Here is a 20,784-nt window from a genome sequence, read left to right as displayed (position 1 = left end):
ATGGTGGCTGCAAAACAAGCCCAAATCATCATAATAATAATAATACATTTTATTTATAATGCCCTGTATAGATCAAATTGAAATCTTCCACCACCGTGCTTTAAATTTCTTTAAGGTTCAAATATTTTAAATTAGGGCTGGACAACAGACCAATAATAAGATCAATAGATGAAACATTTGATAAAATATTCAATATTCAATAGAATGAATATTCACTGAACTCCTATCCAGAACCACAAAGCATTCTGGGAAATTTCGAGAAAAGATTATAGTCGCTCAAACTCTCACAACTAGCTAAGCTAGGTTGGTGGAATCAACTAACTCGCTAGCTCTTTGGTTGCCTAGCAACAGCCTGCTGGGCAACAGACAGTTTCAAGTTCCCCCACTACCCCTAACTTTGGTTGCCTAGCAACAACCTGCTGAGTAATTTGCGCATCAGCAGTTTCAAGTTTTCCCACTGTGCCTCAAAACTGCTTAAAAATAAAAAACGTCACAAAGTGAAAACTGGATAAAACAGGAAAGATAACGATATCCAAAAACCAGTCTGGCTGGTTTTTGGATATTTAAAACAAAAAAAACCCCAAAACAAATCAATAATTATTGATATAGATTAATATGACATGCTTTTATTGTGATAAGTTTTAAGCCATTTTGTCCAGCTCTGCTTTAAACCAAATGATACATAAATCCATAATGTCAGTTGGTATTTTATTCATAATAATCTGGTTATGATCAGATATTTAAAGAAACAGAATTATCCGCCCAGATGTTTTATAATCAGGTTATGAGACGTTTTCTGATGAGTCTCTACGGACAGTGAGGGGTGTGTTTGACCTCTGACCTGCCAGAGCCTTGATGCGGGAGCACTCGAACAGTTTGGCGCTGGTGCACTCGGTCTCCCAGAACCCGGAGCTGATTGGTCGGTTGTTGTTGTTGAGCTGGCGCTGGGCTTCTGCATTGTCCAGGTCTGGAGAGGCATTAGCCATCGCGCACGACGCCCTGCGGCACACCGAGCGCCAGAGTCATTATCACAGGCTCACCTTTTTTACTCTCACCTGAGTCAAAACATATAGAAGTAATTCTACTTTTACTGTAGTACAATGTTTAGAGACATAAACGCTCTGTTTCCTCAAGTAAAAAACTGTTATTAATATCAAACACCTCCTGACTTTGGATTTAACCTCAACCAGATAAAAAATATGAAAAATACACAGAAACATTCACTAAAAGATTCAGTTTAAAGATTAAATAATAACTCACAACCCTAATATAAAGGTAACTCTTGTCCATTAAGATGGGAGAGTTTCTAAATGTAAGCATCAAAGAGTGTAGCTTTGCTAAAAATAAAATCTCTCTGATGTTTGTTAAAAACAAGGAGGGGAGTGATGCGTCCTCTCTGCCATTTCTTCCTCTGACAGCTAAAAACAGAGCGATGAAAATAACTTCAACAAAAAAAATGTTCAGCAGTTTTCATGCAGTCATGCAGAGCTAAACTCTGAATTTTAAATTCTGCGCAATTTCTTCAACTCTTTAACAAACTCGGAACATATAGTGAGCGGATGCGCCCAAACATTTCCCACCTGGAAGGCAATCACTGTCATTTTAACTGATGGGAATTTAAAAAAGCAAACTATTTATACACATTTTAAAATGATAAAAATGACACATTTAATCATATTCAATTTGTATTTGGTTTAATTAATATTCAGCAACCAATAATAACTACTGTCAGAATTTGGCTCTGAAAGATAAGCAACGAAATTAAACAATTTCACTTAAATTACAAAAGATTGACGTTATTTTTTACTTTTTTCTCCATTGTTTACATCTGTAAACTGGAAACTATTAATAAATACAGTTACTTTGTGATATTAATAACTTTTTTCAGTAACTGGTGTCTTAAAGAAGCCCATTACAAATGGAAATGTTTCCCAAGAGCAGTATGTGTGTATCTATTAATGCTGCCATGCATTCACAGCCATATAGTTACGTTAGAAAGAAGTAATAAATCATTTTTAAATCATTTTTATCATCATCTCAATAGTCCCAAAAAATATCATGATAAACTTCTTAGTCCATGTCACCCAAATCTATTTTTTAGTAACGTGAGTATCTTTAATTTATTCTAGTTTAAAAACTGAGCTTGGTTGGGGTTGCTAGGCAACGGGTGGAACTCTGCTGGGGTTGCTAGGTAACGGGGCAGTGCCTGCTGATTACTTTGCAGAGGTTTTTGAAACGGGCTCATTTTCCAGACAATAAACCTTTAACTTATTGCCAAAAACGGCTGGCTGTTATTTTTAAGCAGTAGAAACTTTCATAGAAGTTCAAAAACATCCACAATGTGAATTTTATTTTACTTTATATTTCTCCTAGCGAATGGCTAGCAGTCATTCTTTAAAAATCCTGTATCTGTGTATCTCTATTTATGATGGGTCCCATAAGTGTGATGGGTGTCATTAAATTTTAATACATTTTTGGAGAGAAAAAGAAAACTAGAGTCTCTGTTTGTTCTTTGAGGTTAGCAGGACTGAAAAACATGCTGCTTCTTTCACCGGGGGAACGTCTGTTTTATGCATGGTGGGGGGCCCACTGGGAATTAGGTCCTATATTTTTACCAGTTTCTGTCAAATGCAGGCCAAATGGGGGAAGGGACGGATTATTTTAAATGCAAATATTAAACACATATCACCTTCTGAACTGGTACATCCTCATTTACATCAAAACTTTCACAAGACGTGAAAATTACAAATATAACAGTTTTTTATAGAAAGTAAAGGTTTACCAATACAATCTGGTTATGATTCTTTCAGCAAAAGAAGGATATAGGTAAAAGATGAAGGTAATTTTATTTATATAGCACATTTTCAGCAACAAGGCAATACAAAGTGCTTAACATGAATTAAAAGGAAATACAAACAAACAAAAGAAGAAGAAGCTAATAATGCTGAAGGTAAAGGCAATAACATAAGGATAACAAGTTGTTAAAAGCTCAGTGGATAAGCTGCATTTTATGACGGCATATTACGGCCAATGTACTTAGAAAAAAAGGAGTGAATTTATGACCAGAAACATGGAAATTTCTGAGTTTGAAAAGTTAAAAATTTGCTAGAAAAAAGTAAAAAAAATTTTTGATTAATCTCAGAAAATTTCTAGAAAACAAACTTAGAAATTTCTGAGTGTGAAAAGTCACAAATTTGATAGAAAAAAAACCCGTCCAAGTTTTTTCTTTAAGGTTTCTGAGCTTCATCTCAAATGGCGCTCAGAAACCCATTTCCTGAGCGCCATCGAGGTTTTTCTAGAAACCTTTTAGACTTTTTACATTCTGAAATTTTTCTTGGTTTTCTCCAGAAATGTTCTGAGATTCATCTCAAAATTTTGGAGTTTCAAAACTCAAAAACTTTCCGCTTTTGAAACTCTGAAATTTCCACGTTTTTCTGGAAAATGTCTTGAGATTAATCTCAAAATTTCTGACTTTTTTTCTAGCAAAAATCTTAACTTTTGAAACTCAGATATTTCTTTGTTTTTCAAGAATTATTTTTTGCTTAATCTCCTTTTTAATTTTTTTTCTTGTGGAAATTTACTCCCTGTTTTGTTGTTTTTTTGTCAACAATGATCCTGATACGTTGTCATAGTATTTAACCCATTTTGTGACAAAACACACATAAAATTGACGCCTCATTTCACAGTTTCATGAGTTTCGTGGTCATCTTCCCTTTTTTCCAGCATCTGTTCTGGTTTCTGAATAAATCTTCAGAGCAAAACAATAAATAAAAGCCTCATTTTCGCTGTTGTTGCATCTCTTGAAGCAGAAAAGCGACCCAGTGGCCAGTAAGGAAATGTCAGCATGGTGGGAGAGTCGCGGAGAGGCGGGGCTGTTGAGCACTTAGCCGTCTTCCCCGGGGAGAAAAACAGCAAAGCATTACGGAGCTTTCTATCTGATGATCAGGCAGACGAGGGACTGCAGTAACGCCAGTGAAAGAGAACACCAGGAGAAATAAGCTGCAAACTGGAGCTAATAAATGTGATGAAAAGGAGCAGCACAGATACGCTGCTTAATCTGTTCTAGTTCAAGTTTTTAAAAATACAAAACAGTACAACCTGTTTCAAGAGTACAATACATTTTTACGTCTGGAACAAATTTTGTTTTTACTTAATTTGTACTTATTTAATTTGCTTAATTGCCTCTTTTAATGGATTTTTTTATTGTTTTTATTTACTCTGTCAAATGTGTTTGAATTAACTGAATTTGTATTGTTTTTTTAAATATGGCATTTAACAGTAATTATCTTATTTTACTGAGTTTTAATTCTATATTTCTAGCCTCTGCTATTATTTAACAGTACGTAAAAATTTGAATTAATGTGAGTTATAGTAACATTTAATTTCTCTTTGGGATCAATAAAGTATTTTTGAATTGAACTTTATCTTTGAACTTATGGATGCAAATAATTACATCAATTTTAATGTGTTAAAATGTTGAACAGTATTAATTTCTTATAGTTTTTTTTTTTTTTCCCATACAAAATTCTCAAGCAGGAACCTTTGTATTGCGCTTCCGGTACGCACACAAATCAGACGCACAAGCACATCTGCAAACAACAACAGTGGCGCTTCTCTCAGACGATATATTTATTACCCATCATAATTGTTATCGTTTCATCGCCCAACTCTACTTGAACTAGGACATCAGTCAAGTTACAACTAAATTAAATTCTCACACGTTTTTGTGGAGCTGGTAATTCAGTGTGAAACAAAAGCCTAAAGGCCAAAACGAATGAGAACAGAGTTATTTCTGGCCGGGATATTTTATGCTTCACAGGAACTAAAGTCCTAATAGGTCTCTCCCTCTGCAGCTCAACACCTCCGTATTTCTCTGACACCACAGAAGAAGAAGCTTCTGGCCAGAATCTGTCTCAAGCTGCACTAACAGAATGATGTCATTTAGTATGTTACAGGCCTTGATTCTACTGACAAAAAACATCACTTCAGTGGTCAAAAGGTCATGATTGGGCAGGAAGCTTAGAGTAAAATTTGGCCCCTGAACCTCATGTTTGACACGTGTGGTGCAAAAGGTTAGACCAGTGGTTTCTAAATGAGTTCTCCATGCATGTCTCTCTCCTTAATGTGATTCATATTAGTGTATATTTTTAGAATTACATTATTTCTTTGGTTTTTATGTGGTGAGAAAAGAGAGAAACAAGAATTTTCAGACGTGGCGTCAACTCCTGCCTGAGGCTGAATGATTCTTGCACAGCTGAGTCCAATAATTAAAGGGGATAACACACACACACACACACACACACACACGCAAAGACAGACTGGAGAAGTCCCTCTAGCTCTGAGTGATTGATGGACATCTGGTGGAGGAGGTTTAACGAGAAACAAGGCATAACAAACTGAGGGTATCCACAATAACACATGGGGATGTTTAGTTTCTGCACAGAGAATCCTCATAATGTAACAGAAAATCCCTTAAAAATTAACAAAGAGGGAAGCCGAGCAGCTCAGTGGTGGATCAGGTGTGTTATATGGCCAGGCTACAATTCTCAACACAGGTGCTGCATGTCTGCCCTTCCCCCCGTCGAGCTGCTAATGAATAAAGGCCACTAGAGCCACAAAACACTTAAAAACAACTGAAGACACAAAAGTGACTGCAAACCTGAAGGCTTTTTCTATGTCAATAATAGAAAATAATTAAACCTCAAACATCAGTCAGATCAATAAAACAAGAACAGAGTCTTTAAATCAGCTTTGATTAGCTTTAAAAGTGGCAAGTTGGTTAAAAACAGAGATCAGAGACTGCTTTAACTGCAGTATTTATTAGTAAATTTCAAAACTATTTTGTTTATGCAAAGTATTTTTAAAGTATAAATTAAAGTTTACGCAAACCACATACGCTTTGCTTTTCTTAAGCCAAAAATAGATAGTAAAAATATTAAATAAAAACTTTTAAAACATGTTTTTATGTGCCAATATATTTTCTGAATATGATTAAAAGAAATTACAAAATTATTTATGAAACACAGGCAATATTTATCATGTCTTTTTTCAGCAGAGACGGGAGCAGCTTAGATGCTAAACTATGGGGTGCCGTTTACAAATAACAGAAATAATTTAGATTATTTAGCTTCTCATGAAAAAAGGAAAAGTTAATTTTTCAGTCATTTTTGACATTTTATTCATTGCATAATGTAACACTTTCAAACTTAATTAGCAAGAGAAATGTTTAGTTCCAACCAAACACTTATTTAGCAAGCTAAATACGTAGCTCCAGACTAAATATTTAGCTTTTAAAGTAAATACTTAAATGGCAAGAACAATATTTAGCTGTGGACTAATTTAGCTTGCTAATATTGTTTCCCAATATTATTAGCAAGCAGTAACACTTACTAATAATATTAGTTAGCTTGCTAATATTAGCTAGCAATCTACATAATATTAGCTCGTGAATATGTTATATTAGCTTGCTAATATTAGATAGCAAGCTAACTAGTATTAGCTTGTGAATGTTACATTAGCTTGCTAATATGAATTAGCAGATAAATTGCTTGCTAGCCAATGTTTAGTTAGCAAGCAACTTATCTCATTAATTAACTAGTAAGCTAACATTTCAGCTTGCTAACTAATATTTAGCTCCAGCACAGATTAAGTCCAATTTAAAAAAAAAATTAATACCCTGAGAAATATATTTTCTCTTGTACAATTTTGCTCCAATTAAAAGCTGTACCTTTCAACAATCGTCAGTTTGAGATAATGCTACCGCAATAAAAATAAATATTTATCCTAGCACTAGGTGCGGAGGTGCTCTAACAGATAAAACCCCTTTGTTTTCATTTTTTTAGCCAAATTATATGGAAAAACAGCATATCTAAGCCAGATGAAGAGGAAATACTTTATATCTATTTACTCCTAGATTGAATATCTCTACTTAAAGTAGAACAAGTCAGAAGACACACTATTTGTGTTAATTGCTGATAGTTGCAGCCCTGAATAAAATTGCAGCACAAAAATGTTGGAAAGCAGGTATTTCTTTCTGATCCAGCGGATTCTGTGAGACTGTTTCACTAAAGGTACGGAGACGCATCTGAAGTGCACTCACGCAAACTCACTCGAACCGCTGTGGGGGAAAACAAAGTGCTCATTCTGAGTAAACAGCATTTCTCTTACGATGCTGTCCTACAAACCAGAGAAAACTTAAAAGATGGCGGCACCTGGAGAAAGAGGTGAACTCTAACCCGACATTTCTACTGATGTTTATTTTTATTTTTTACATCCAGATCTTATCCTGCGACATTTCATGAGATCTGTGTAGAAGAATACTGTTTTTTGTGTTTGGTGAACCATTTCTGTGCTGAGTCGGGAAATATTAAGGAATTATTGACTTAAAACAAGCTCCTAATCATGAAGAAAAACTACTTGTAAGTTAGGTTTGTCTTATTTTAAGTGTAGTAAGATATTTGCACTAAAAACTAAACTCAAATAGTTGGTAAGATTTGGTGTTTTTGAAGTGAACTTGTTCCCCTCCTCGTCTGGGGCTAGGGGGCGCTGCACAAAGGACCACTGCAGGAAACTACACAAAAACCTCAGAAGACACTGAGTGCAACTTCCTTTGTCACAAAATGTGAACAAAAGTGGAGTGGTGTCAGATTTTAGCAGTTGTAGGATTTCTCTTTTGTCTTTGGTAAAAGACCAATGAGTCATTTCTCTTGCTAGCGCTAAACTAACAAGTTTGTTTTGGTCGCATTTACCCAGAATGCCCTGCGTTGTAGTCTGTTTCCTTCTGTTGGAGCCGTCTCCGGTCAAATTTCACCAGCATCATAGTTCATGCTACAGAAACTTTTTAATGCTTGAATAATTTATAAGTAAGAGGTAAATAGAAACAATTATTTAAAAACATCAATAAGAGAGAAAAATCTGACAAAGGAGAGAACAACAAACCCTTGAGACTGGACCAAAACACAATCAAATGATGAAGATGAGCATTACTATCACCTCGTTTGCTGATGCAGCCGCTGTTAGTAACCAAACTACATCACATCATGATGAAACCCCCATACACACACAAACACACCTTTTATTATCCGTCCTCTCCCTCTATCGCCACTCCGCACACTGTCCTGCTCACCTCGCTGTAAAAAGTTGTGTTCTTTAGAGCCAACAAGCCACCGCAGAGACAAACACTCTGATATTTTCAGTTCATAAAACGCTGAAGCTGCTGGTGCCCTTGAAGCAAACTCGTTTGGTCACCAAATGCTGCAGTGGAACCGTCTAGCTGCCAAAATTTACTGTGCCCAGTGTTCACAGTCACTGGTTTTCTGTGAGATTTATGGTGCATTCCCACCAGCCCTGTTCAGTCCGATTTGATCCAGCTCCTGTTTGTCTACAGCGTCCGGTTCGTTTGTCTGCTGGAGACCAAAAAGCAAACACAAACCTCGGTCTGGGTTCGGTAAAAGTGAACACTGGTTCGGTTCGAATGCAAATGTGAACGTAGTGTGAAAAGCAGTAAGTGGACTACAGCGCAGGGCATTCTGAGTAAACCGAAACGAAACAAACAACCAAAATAAACGCGTTAGCCTAGCGCTAGCAGGAGAAATCACTCATATTCTTTAGCTAAAGACAAAAGAGAAATTCTACAACTGCTAAAATCTGACGCCACTCCATTTTTGTTTACGTTTGCCGAAGAAGGAAGTTGTGCCCAGTTTATTCAGAAGTTTTAGTGTCTTTTCTTCCAGTGGTTTTGGTGCAGTGCCCCCACAGGTGAGGAGGGGAACAGGTTTAACTCAGTTCAGTGTGAAAAAGAACCACAGCAGCTGAAAATGTAACAAATATTGCAACTTTGGTCCCAAATCGAACTAAGTCTACCAGACTATCAGGTGTGAAAACACGCTAAGAAGATCTGAGAACCCGTTTTTGCCATGTTGGTAACAATGGCGGCTAGAAATATTTCAAGTGCGAAGAGAATAAGCAATGGTGGTTTTACAAGTAAAGAATCTTAAAGTTTCTTAAAGTTCTTAATGCATCGAACATGAATCTGGTTTTGCTGCTTTCAGGTGAACAAAAACCAGTATCCAGCACTGCCAGCTGAAGCATTAGCTACATTCGCCCTAGAGCTCTAGTTCTGCTAACACTAAAAAAAAGTGCGAACGTATGAAGGGGAAACAGAACTGCTGTGTAAACCAACTTCAAAATAAGAGCATGAATACAAACGTGCATAAACTTCAACACAGATTTCAAACTTTATTCAACTAAAAGTTTACAGACAGCAAAATAAATTATATATTTTCAATTAATTATTCTTAATTAATTGTTATAGATGAAAAAAAATCTAAATGTCATAAAATAGGTGCAAAGTAATTGTGAAAACATTTATTTAGGAGAAGCTAAGTGTACTAAATATTTTTAAAGTTAACAAACTTGGTCTATAGCTGAAGTAAAATAAAAAATTATGTCAAAATTAACATAATTCCCTGCACTTATGTTGGTTTACCACAACAAAAATATCACACTGAAATACTTTAAAGAGGTATAAATACTTCTGTATTGTTCTGTACATCAGATGCTGATGTAAATGCATCTCCTGCTTAATGATGAACTGTTCAGATGTGAGACGGACTTTCTACAGCACCGAGATCCTGGAATTGCTCAGAATAAGGCTGACGGATTTGACCATCAGTTTTTATTTAGAGGTTAAATTTAGAGATACGCTGCAGGACAAGAGGAAGAAGGAGAGATGCAGACCTAATCAGCCGAGACAGAAAATACTTGGAGGGAGGGTGGGACAAAAACAGGGAGAGAAGAATAGAGATTAAAAGAAATAAACTAACACAAAAAAGGGAGATTAAGTAATGAGAATTATGAGAAAGGGAAGGAAAAGAGAGGAGCATTTTGCCAGGATGAACAGAGTGAAGAAAGAGCGACAGCTGGCAGTTTTAATCAGTCACTCAGCTGATTTATGTCTGTAAGGTCTAACAGGAACCAGACACAAACGTGCCACCATTGTTTCCATCAGTAGGCATTCATACAGTTCAGTTTAATTAGAATTCATTCAGTTCAGAACATTTAAGTAAAACATGTTCACCAATCTCAAAAGAACTCCAGGATCAAACTCAGGGACATCCGAGCAGCGTTTTCAGTACAAATGTTGGAAAGATTTGTCAATATTCCACTAATATTTTGGTGGAAAAAAAAGCCTCCACCAGCATCCTCCAACTACTTCCTGTCTTCTTCTTCTTTGTGGTTTCTGCCAGTTCTGTTGTTGATCATGCGATTCTTGTGATGTGAAAAAAGTGTTTCCAATACAGCTTTGCAAAAATAAACCAATTTCATTTAAACTCATCAACCAAATCATTTAACTGTATCGCCCATTTTTAAGTTGAAACACAAGATGTGCAAAGTTTCAGTAGGTATGAATACTTTTGAGAGTCAGTTTATTTGTTAGTTTTTTGCACCTCCAGTTATAAAGCATGATAAAATCTTAGGATTGTTTCTTTTCCATCCATCTTGAGTTTCTAGGGTCTATTTAGTTTGAGCTCTCATCATTTTTGGTGCAAATAACCATAAAGGTCAAATTTAGCTGCAGGATCAAAGCCTGAAGTGGGTTAAAAACCAGCTCTTTGTGGCTTACATCAATACAAGAAGAAATATTGACACAGTGGTGTGGATGAGAATAATAATTTAAAATCCTTTTCCTGATCCAAACCCAAACAATCCTCCATCATCTTTCTAAAACAGCTGCAGCTTTCTGTCTGATTCTCTGCTTCACAAACAAGCACCAGGTCCTTTTACTTTGACGTCACTTAGGACGCATTTTAGACGCTGCACTGAGTCACTTTCTCTCACTTCACCTCAGCAGAGTAAAAAAACCCCAAACATCTGTAAACCAGAGCAGCAGGACACGCCCAGTTCTGACCCGGCGAGACAGAAAAGTTTAATCCAATCAGTCGCAAACATCGCAGAGATTCCTATAGAATCAGACAACATTCAGAGATTTTCATTTTAAAGACGACTGACTAAATATTTTTGGAGCTACATTTGTAAAATCAGGAAATTATTAAACAGAACCTGTCTGGCAACATGAAGTAGGCTGAAAAGTGTCAAAAAGCAACGCATCTTGGCCCAAACTAAATAAATTTAACAACAGGTCAGAAAAAAAGTCATTGACATGAACTGGTGTAATTTCATACGGAAATTTTAAGCAGAATGAAAATTGTTTACAAGTTTTTATGCTTCCATTTGGGTTTCAGCTGCTTCTGAAAACAGTCCAAGCACTTAAAAAAAACGTAAATGATTTTTAGCAATAAGTTAAAGTTTTTTGGTGTCTGGAAAACGAGCCATTTGAAAAAGCTCCAAAATGCAACGTCACAAATCAGCAGGCACTGCCCATTACCTAGCAACCCCAGCGGAACTCTACCCCGTTACCTAGCAACCCCAAAATGAGCTGCAGCACGTTTGGTCAGCTGGTTTGCGCTGTACAATGGCAGCTTATTTTGATTTAAAGGGACAGAAGGACCTAAATCAGCTCTCAAAAGGATCTCAATGTAGGCAGAGCTGAGAAAGACTGAAATCTTATTAACCAATAATGATTTTGTGGAAAAAATGTAAATAGCATATTTTGTTTAGCCCATAGACCTATGCTAACCCTATTGAGGAAGAATAATAGGTCACCTTTAAGCCTTTCAGACTCTAAAGAACCACTATCCACTGGAGAAAACCTGGAACACAAAAAATAGCTAAATACCATGTTAGCATAGCACCTTAGTGTTAGCACTACTAACTTTTAAGTTAGCGGTGCCACCAGTGCCAAAAGTCATATCAGATATTGGTGTTTTATTTAACTATTATCATAGACAGTGCCTTGCAAAAGTCTCATACGGCTTGAACTTATTTTTTAAGGGCATATTGTTGTGATTTTATGTGACGCAACCAAAAACAAGTGCAAAAAATTGTTGAGTGGAAGAAAATTGATTCATATCATTCATCTTTTACAAATAAAAATATGAAAAGTCTGAATGCATTTATATTCAGCCTTCTTTGCACAAATTAGAACTTCAGAAGTCATCTTACTTTCTAAAGTGTGTAATTCAGTGTCAGCTGTTCTGTGAAAGCCTCAGGTTTGACGGAGAACATTAGATGCAGTTTTCCTTTAAATCCATGTTCAGAAAAAATATCTCATGTCTGATTGAGGTTCCAGCTAATTTGTTCTAAATTCACTTTTCAGTCAGTTTTATTAACTTTTGCCTTGCTAAGAGAAATGCTTCCAGTTTTCTTCTGGCTCAATTAAAAAACAAATCTGAGAAAAAAAATATAGTCCAAAACACTTACTGTACGTTACAAAGATTAAGAAATTAATTAAAAGAATAATAAGGGTGTTTTCCCAGCTGATAGTTCAGTGAACTCTGTTTGACTGTGACCAAAGTTGCAACATTTATTACATTTTCAGCTGCTGCAGTTCACTTTCACACTGAACTGTGTCAAAGCTGTTCCCCTCCTCGCCCGTGGGGGTTCTGCACCAAGAACCACTGAAGAAAATTACACAAAAACCTCTGAAGAAGACCCTGAGCGCATATTCCTTCTTCACAAAATGTAAACAAAAATGGAGTAGCGTCTGGTTTTAGCGGTTGTAGGATTTCTCTTTAGTCTTTGGCTAAAGACCACGAGTCATTTCGCCCACTAGTGCTAAGCTAGCATCTTTGTTTTGGTTGTTTTTACCCAGAATGCCCTGCGCCATTGTCCACTTCCTGATATCGGAGCGGTCTCTGTCCCACTTGGCGTTCACATATCCATTTGAACAATCACAATCAGGTAACTATGCTACTTTTAGTTTCTATAAGAAAGCTTCATACATGAAACATGACTTATACAGAAACGTGACTTTGCAATTTGGCGCCTTAAAATTGGGCTGCTGTTTCTTTAAGAAGCTACAGCTCTTTCAGAAACTCCAACATCACAAACTTCAACCATCACAACAATGCTCCCCATTATGCTATTTACAACTTGTGCTCTTAGGAGCACTGGACTGAGAAGTGGTTGGTTTAAAAGGTTATCGCTCACAGTTCCACCAGTTTTTTGCTAATTGCTGCTGCCGCTAGTCTGGAGGAGCTGGGATGGCGCACTCTTTGAGGCGGAAAGAGGAGCTGAATCAAAAGCAACACTCCAGGTCTGCTTTTGATGAGGGAATAAAATTATACACTGCAAAAACACAAAATCTTACCAAGTATTTTATATATTTTCTAGTGCAAATATCTTATTAAAGTTGAAATAAGACAAAAATAGGTAACACTTTATTTGGCGGGTTGTGAATAAGACTGTCATAACACCCGTCATAAACATGACATAGCACCTGTCATGAACATGAATAAGTCTTCATGAATATTTATGACTTTTGTCATAAAGTGTCATTCAGTAAATCAGGACACTTTTAATACAAAGTTGACATTATTCAAGAAAACATGATCTGACATAAATTTGTTATAAAAGTATTACTGATTAAACTTTAGCTTTAATAACATAAATCTGCATAATTTTTAAAGTTTAATCAGTAATACTTTTATAACAGATTTATGTCAGATCATGATTTCTTGGTTAATGTCAAGTTGTCATAACAAAGACATTTTGAATAATGTCAACTTTGTATTAAAAGTGTCCTGATTTACCGAATGACACTTTATGACAACAGTCATAAATATTCATGAAGACTTGTTCATGTTCGTGACAGGTGTTATGTCATGTTTATGACGGGTGTTATGACCATCTTACTCACAACCTGTCAAATAAAGTGTTACCCAAAAATAACTTACAAGTAGCTTTTCAGCTTCCTTAATATTGATGGTTATAAGGGAAATAATCTACCAATGAATATCATATTGTTCCCGAAAAGTTACTTGTAAGTTAGTTTTATCTTTTTTCAAGTGTGCTAAGAAAGTTGCGTTTCTTCAGAAGTTTTGAGATAAATCTCAGAAAGTTACTTGTGTATTTGCAGTGTACTGTGATAAATGCTAAAATAATTTTGATTTGATATAATATTGGCAGTTTAAAAGACAATCACTTTGCATTTTTGTAACATTTTGTAATATTTTCTCTATGACAATGAATTTGACTAAGTAATTTTCAATACATATAAAGTCTCCTGGTGAAAATTTGTTTCATGAACCACACAAAATCAGTCCATGGGTTGCAAATGGTCCTTTCACCACACCTTGGACACCCCTGTTGTTAACTGTTTCCTCTGTAAATGCGCTCACGCTGTTAACGTGCTGCAGGACGATATCCAATAGTTGATACCAAACTAATATAAAGTAACGCACTGAGCACCACAGCAAGTTGAAGGCCTTAAAGGAGCCCAAAAAGATGCAGCAACACGACAAAACTCCACGAACTACGCCGCCATTCTGCTCTTCAATCTGTTTCTATTCACAAATAAGACGATCAAAAACAGCCGGCCAACGCGTGTGAATTATTTCCACGCGTGGATCACGTAACACATGTGTAACACACGTCAAACAGCGCGTCCAATCCACCGGATCACTGCGGTAACCTGCACCCAAATGCAGGCCGGCTTCCCTGCAATAAAAAAAAACAAACACCCCGCACCTCGAGTCCTTCCTCACACGCAAGGAATGACACAGTAAAAATAATAATTAAAATATATATATTTTTAAAAAGCCACGCCGTGAAATGTTGGGGCCTTACCGTTAGATTCGCCCTCGGACTGCTGCTTGCTCGGGTTCGGATCGATAAGCGGAGCGGGGATGAATGCGGGGGGGGAGGCTCGGTCTTCCCCTCTACCGCAGGAAACGCTTCATCGGGACAAACGCACGGAGCGTGCGGCGCGGGGACAATGCGGCCGCAGCAGCGGGAGACGCCGGCCGGGAGGTGCAGTCGGTGGAGAGCGATGATGATATCCTCCATAGAGGTCCTGCGCTTCCACCTGACACAGCCGCTCCGTCCTCCTCTTCCTCCTCCTCCTCCTCTCCGCCGGTAATGCTGGAGAGAAATAGCAGCATCAGTGCGGAGAGAGAGAGAGAGAATAGTACAATTATACCAGCAGCCACCAGGGGGCGCACTTCACCCGAAATCCTCTTTCTTTCTTTTTTACACACATATTGTCAGTTTGTATAAGGGTCTTAAAAATAGAAAACAAAATTGAGAAAATGACCGCCAAAAAAAGCTCACCATTAAATAAACAACAAAAGAACTCAGAAAGTGGAAAATTAGCTATAATATTTTGAGAAATTCTAGAGATTAATCTCAGAAATATTCTAGAAAAAAAGGATTTTTCTGAATTTGAAGGTGAAAACTTGCTAGAAAAATTATCAGAAATTTTGAGATTAATCTCAGAAATTTTCAAGAAATAAATTGGAAATTTCAGAGTTTCAAAAGTAAAAATTTGACTTCTAGTTTTCAACACATAAATAGTTAAATATTTAGTTGCCAAGTTAAATATTTAGCTTTTAACTAAATTGTTTGAAGCTACATAGTCTAAGAATTTAGTTTGGAGCTTGAAATTTGGCTTTAAAACTCAATATTTTGTTTGGAAATATGGTTTAGCCTAAACATATAGCTTTCTGGCTAAATATTAAGTGTGTAGCTACATCTTCAATATAAATAATTATCTTAAAACTAACATTTACAAATTAATAATGAACAAGTTTAAAAAGTAAACCTGCCAGATTCTCTAAATCTTACATTTTACAGACAAATCTAAACATTTTAGATCTATAGTTTTAGCTACACCTCAGGCATTTATAAAACTAGAGGTTCGGTGCCTTGTTTTCTTATGCCTTGGGCCGGCTTGGTCTCAGAACAATTTTTCCTCTGTAGTGATGATTCTAAACTTTAAAAAGACAGTCAGTTTTCAGATTGTAGAAAAATGTTTCCTACTAAATATGATCGTAATGGTGTAATAAAAGTTAATGAAGCGGGGAAAATCTGCGCTGCTCCTTTAAATCTTCAGGAGGGCGGAGTCTGTGCGGCGGAAGTGTTTCTGTAGGACTTTATAAAACGCCTTTCTTTATGTTTTTAACACTAAACTTAGCTGTTCTTCGGTCAGATAGCGGCTGTGTCGTAATCTCGTCCAGTTCAAATAATGTCGGAGTCCATAAAGAATGTCGCGATATTTGGAGCCACGGGAATGACCGGGCTGGCGACGCTGCCGCAAGCCGTGGCTGCAGGTGAGCTTTGCGGGGAGAAGCGACCGGGAATGACGGAGGGACGTGTGGACGTTTACTAAACAGGCTGCCGGGAGTTTGTTTATTTATCTCATGTTTTCCATTCAAAAGTGCGTCAGAAACGTGCGTCTGTGAACGGATTTTTTTTTTTTTTAAATAAGAGTACATAAAAATCTCATAAAAAACCTATTTATTCTTCCTTCAAAGATTCATTTTAACATAATTTAATAACCAGTTTTACTATTCAGATACAATCATTCTTATATGTACAAAAATAATAAGATATACAGTTAAAAAAATGATTCCATGAAAAAGTTCACTTTTAATGCAATTTTTGACATAAACACATTAATAGTGCGTGTAATTTTTTTTTTGTCTCACTGAAAATAATATGAAGAATTTTGCTTCTTTAAAGGAATAAATACAAAAAAACCAAAGTTCAAATAGAAATGATTGGCAAGGCTAAACATTTTCACAATATAATAATATTTAACTGATTTGCATTTTGAATTAAATGTGAAATAGACTTTCACTCGACTTGTTGGAACTGAAAATATATATTTTTTTAGCTTGATCTACTTTACTTTCTCAACCAATCAGGTTGCACGTATATTATGTAACCTTTTATTTATTTATTCTTACAACAAATGTGAGTCCAAAGGTCTACAAGCATTTTACAGGATGTTGTAAAATCGCAAACGTGTGTCTTATGATGAGAAAAGTGTCATTTTAGCAGCATTTCCATTTCCTTCTGCTCACCGTGAATTCTGCTGAGTCATGTCAACCGTTAGGTCGGCGTTTTGCCGAGTCATAATAACGCGATAGTAGAAAGCTGTTCTCTATCTCGCCTGAACACAAAGGGTGGGATTCTTGGGGCGTTACTGGTGAAGTTAAACGTCTTTTTCGATTTTTTGTTACACAAGTTACAGTTGAATAAAGTGAAGCTATTCACATTTAGAGACATTTTTGTTCTCAAAAGGATTTTGAGCTCAAACTCCATTACCTCTGAGGAGCTCAAACTCCTCGGTAATGGAGTTTGAGCTCCATTATCGAGCTCAAACTCGGTAATGGATCGGCAGCATCCGTAAATACCCGACTTTGACCGTTTCTGATTTTAATTGTTTCCTGTTTGTTTTGTTTTTCACCAGGATACAGCGTGACCGTCCTGGTGCGGGACGCATCCAAGCTGCCGGCGGACCACAAGGCGTCCAGAGTGGTGGTGGGTGACGTCCTGAATAAAGACGACGTGAGGAAGACTCTGGAAGGCCAGGACGCAGTCATCATCATCCTGGGAACCAGGAGTGACCTCAGTAAGGCTTCTCAAAAATAAATCTGAAATATTTGTATCCATAAATGAAAGACCGGTATGGGGTAACCTTTGTTTGCAGACTTCCATGATTAAAGTGTAGCTAACCCCGCTCTGAAAGCTAAGCCCCGCCCCCGGCAAATTTAGAAAAATTCCAGAAAAGTGGGCGGAGCCAATAGGAATGGCGGCGTGTGGGGATGAGCGTCACTGGCGAAAACGTATCGACTTTGTCACTTAGAGACTTTTCAAACCCCTAAAGCGACTTTTTTTTTTTCAAATACAACAACTAGCAATAAATCTAGCTACGTTTTTATGTGTTATTGGAGACTTTTATAATCCACATGATGAATGAATCACACATTTGAAAAACTTAGTAATGCACAAGAGTCGCCATGGCAACGCTTGAAAGCGGTGGGGAGGGAGAGAGCGCAGCGCTTTTATTCCCAAAGTGACGAAGTTGTGCCAAGAACCTATGGCAATAGCAGAAGTAGATTTAGACATGGAAACACAAAAGCATAACTGATAAATAATAATAATAATAATAATAAAAGTAAACAAGGGGATCAATATTTTTCCATTAATATTTCAGTCAGTCTGAAATGTTTAAATACATTTCAGAGATTGTAAGTATAGTTGGAAGTCAGATTTTAAAAGATGTTAAAATCTGGGATGATCTTAGCACTTTGTTTATGAATATAGCATTTTGCTAGACAAAATGTCAGATTACCAAAAGAGTTAAAATTGTACCAAGACATAAAATAACCATTTGACCGAAGAGGCTGGTCGTGAGACGGTTTTATTCAAAGTCATGCTGAACTAAAAGAATTGCAGAAAAATGTAAGAATTCACACAGGAACAAAGTTAGAACCCTAAATAACTTATTTAGACAATTTACCAGCACTTTAAAATCTAATTAAATAATAAGTAAATAATTTCTCATAAAATATTTTTAAAATATTATAATTAAGCACCAGTTTGGATTACTTACATTTTATTTACTGATTTGAATTTTTTAAAAATATATATTGTCATGTAAGTTTTTGGCAGAATTTGTAGGACAAAAATAAAATAAAAAAGAGTTAAGCTGCTAAATGTTTTAAAAGGCAAACAGGATAGAAAATTAGGTGAAAAATTCAAAGAATGTTTTTCATGTAAATGGTGAACTTTTTGTGATTGTTCAGCTGAAACATTTCCTACTGAAACATTGTTTTTTCTCCATGAACTGGTTAGTGTGCATTTTTCTTTCTTCACATTGTGCAATTCTTTCCTGCAACAAGTTTATTTTATGACACTTTTGCATGTCCAGGAAACTGTTTTCAGGGTATAATACTGCAAGTTAGTCACTATGGGTCACGTTTGTCCTTTTGGTTTATGTAAGATAATATTCTAACACAGACTCTCTCTGACTATTTCGGATCCCATCTAAAGAAAAGGGACTTCTTTGTGCCAGTAGGTAACTTTTCAGCAGAGTAGATGAAAATCACAAGCGGGGTTCCCCAAGGTTCCATCCTGGGGCCTCTCATTTATTTATCCTTGTATAGAAAAACGTCTGCTAAAGGTAACGCTGGTTGAGTCACAGGATGTTCATCTTTACTGAATTTGTGCAAAAAGAAAAAGAAAAAAAAAAAATCAGCAAAAAATCTGTTGTTTTTATACATTTAAGATCAGATTTGCATATATTTATTATTGCAGTAACAAACTGATGGTATTTTTGCCAATTAGGCCCAACCACCATGATGTCTGAAGGCACCAAGAACATCATGGAGGCCATGAAGGCACGAGGAATCCGCAAAGTCATCGGCTGCATGTCAGGTAAGAGGCTTAAAGAAGCCGTTTATTAGCTAATGTGGGTGGATTTAACAAGAAAAACATGATATCTTAATTTTTATATTTATCACAACATCCCGTTTATTTCCCACTCAGCGTTCCTCCTGTGGGATCGCGCCAAAGTCCCGCCTCGTCTGGTCCCAGTGACGGAGGATCATGACCGGATGTACACGGTTCTGAAAACGTCCGGGCTCGACTACGTGGCTGTTATGCCTCCTCACATTGCCAGTCAGTAGAAAAGCAGTATTTAGCAGGAACTTTCCTCCTTTAAATGATAGGATTTTATTTCTGTGTATGCTGATAAAAAGTTGTAACTTGTTTGGGTTTTCTGCAGGCGACCTTCCTCTGACGGAGCGCTACATGGCGACAGAAAACATGCTTAAAGGACGAGCCATCTCCAAGCACGATCTGGGACATTTCTTTGTCAAGTGTCTGTCCACATCGGAGTGGGACAGAAAGACTGTGGGAGTCTGGGGAGAATACAAATAATCCCAGAAAACTCTCTGCAGATGCTTCCAATTTTTTACTATTTACACTAAAAAACTAAATAGAAAAGGGAACATTAACACATAAATCAAGGGCTGTTTTTGATTTTTGAAATGAATTCCATCTCTTTTATTGGTAAATAAGCAAAACATGCTTCAGATATTTTTGTTTTCTTGTCTTTAACAGCCATAGCACAAGATTTCATCTTGTTACCAAACTTTACAACATATGATGCTTTTATCCTGCTCTGGATTCATTTTACAGCTGTTGATAATAAAGTCTCTTTCCTGTCTTGCATCATTGACTGAGTAAAGTTTTACAGCTCTAATGAGAAGTTTCACTCACTCACTTAAAGCTGCAGTAACTTTTATTAAAAAGTATATTTTTTTACATATTTGTTGAAACTATCACTCTGTTGTAACAGTATTGTATGAGACAGATTATCTGTGAAATTTTTTTTAGCTCCTCTGCCTTCTCCCAGTGCTAACTAGAAACAACCAATGAGAGGCGGGTCTTGGCGCTGTCAAGCACAATCTTGTGTGGCGCTGCCCATCCCCCTTTCCTGTCTGCTATCTTCACAGCTATTTCCTATCAGCAGATCTTGTTGTGAATGCTAAGGCTAGTTAACATAGCCACCAATGGTGGCCATTCCTAAAATGGCCAGTTGGTAGCACATATAGCAGCGAGTACATGAAGTTGATTGACAGCACTAAGGCCCACCTCCTGACTCTGATTGGTTGTTTTTGGTCAGGAGTGGTGCATTTCTTCTGACACTAGTAGCTCAGGTGGAGGAAATTGGTCTTGTCACAGATTATCTGTTTCATAAACTGTCACAACATGGTGACAGTTTTAAAAAATATGTAAAAAAAAAAAAGTATATTCTTTTAAAAAAGTTACACATCAGTCCGGTTACCTGGCAACACCAAAAGCTCCCGCACATGTAAGGAATGGGGTTTCCCCACCAGCAGCTTATTTGGATTTAAAGTTATGGAGCCTTAA

At 36.7% G+C, this 20,784-nt stretch overlaps 2 protein-coding genes across 7 annotated transcripts in view; one reads left to right on the top strand and one right to left on the bottom strand.

The window, feature by feature from the left end:
* sptbn4 (spectrin beta, non-erythrocytic 4) overlaps positions 1-15,059 on the bottom strand; it is a 79,628-nt gene extending 64,569 nt beyond the window's left edge. For 2 of the 6 annotated variants that reach the window (XM_023351349.1, XM_023351350.1), the window contains exons 1-2: positions 14,689-15,059; positions 842-999 (exon numbers count right to left, since the gene is read on the bottom strand). In XM_023351349.1, the coding sequence (XP_023207117.1) occupies positions 842-986 (145 nt within the window). In that variant the 5' untranslated portion in view covers positions 987-999; positions 14,689-15,059. The remainder of the gene's footprint in view (positions 1-841; positions 1,000-14,688) is intronic. The other 4 variants (XM_023351346.1, XM_023351347.1, XM_023351348.1 and 1 more) reach the window with 2 other exon arrangements.
* Positions 15,060-15,954: 895 nt separating this feature from the next.
* blvrb (biliverdin reductase B) lies at positions 15,955-20,082 on the top strand. Its single transcript, XM_005813243.3, has 5 exons — positions 15,955-16,169; positions 17,315-17,476; positions 19,195-19,284; positions 19,396-19,527; positions 19,634-20,082. Exons 1-5 carry the CDS (start codon positions 16,085-16,087, stop codon positions 19,786-19,788), a joined length of 624 nt encoding a protein of 207 aa, XP_005813300.1. The 5' UTR covers positions 15,955-16,084; the 3' UTR covers positions 19,789-20,082.
* Positions 20,083-20,784: the final 702 nt, after the last annotated feature.

Source organism: Xiphophorus maculatus, chromosome 18 (genome assembly GCF_002775205.1).
Source record: "Xiphophorus maculatus strain JP 163 A chromosome 18, X_maculatus-5.0-male, whole genome shotgun sequence".
NCBI lineage: Eukaryota > Metazoa > Chordata > Actinopteri > Cyprinodontiformes > Poeciliidae > Xiphophorus > Xiphophorus maculatus.
Note: the sequence above shows the minus strand (reverse complement) of the source record. Positions and strands in the feature narration are given on the sequence as shown.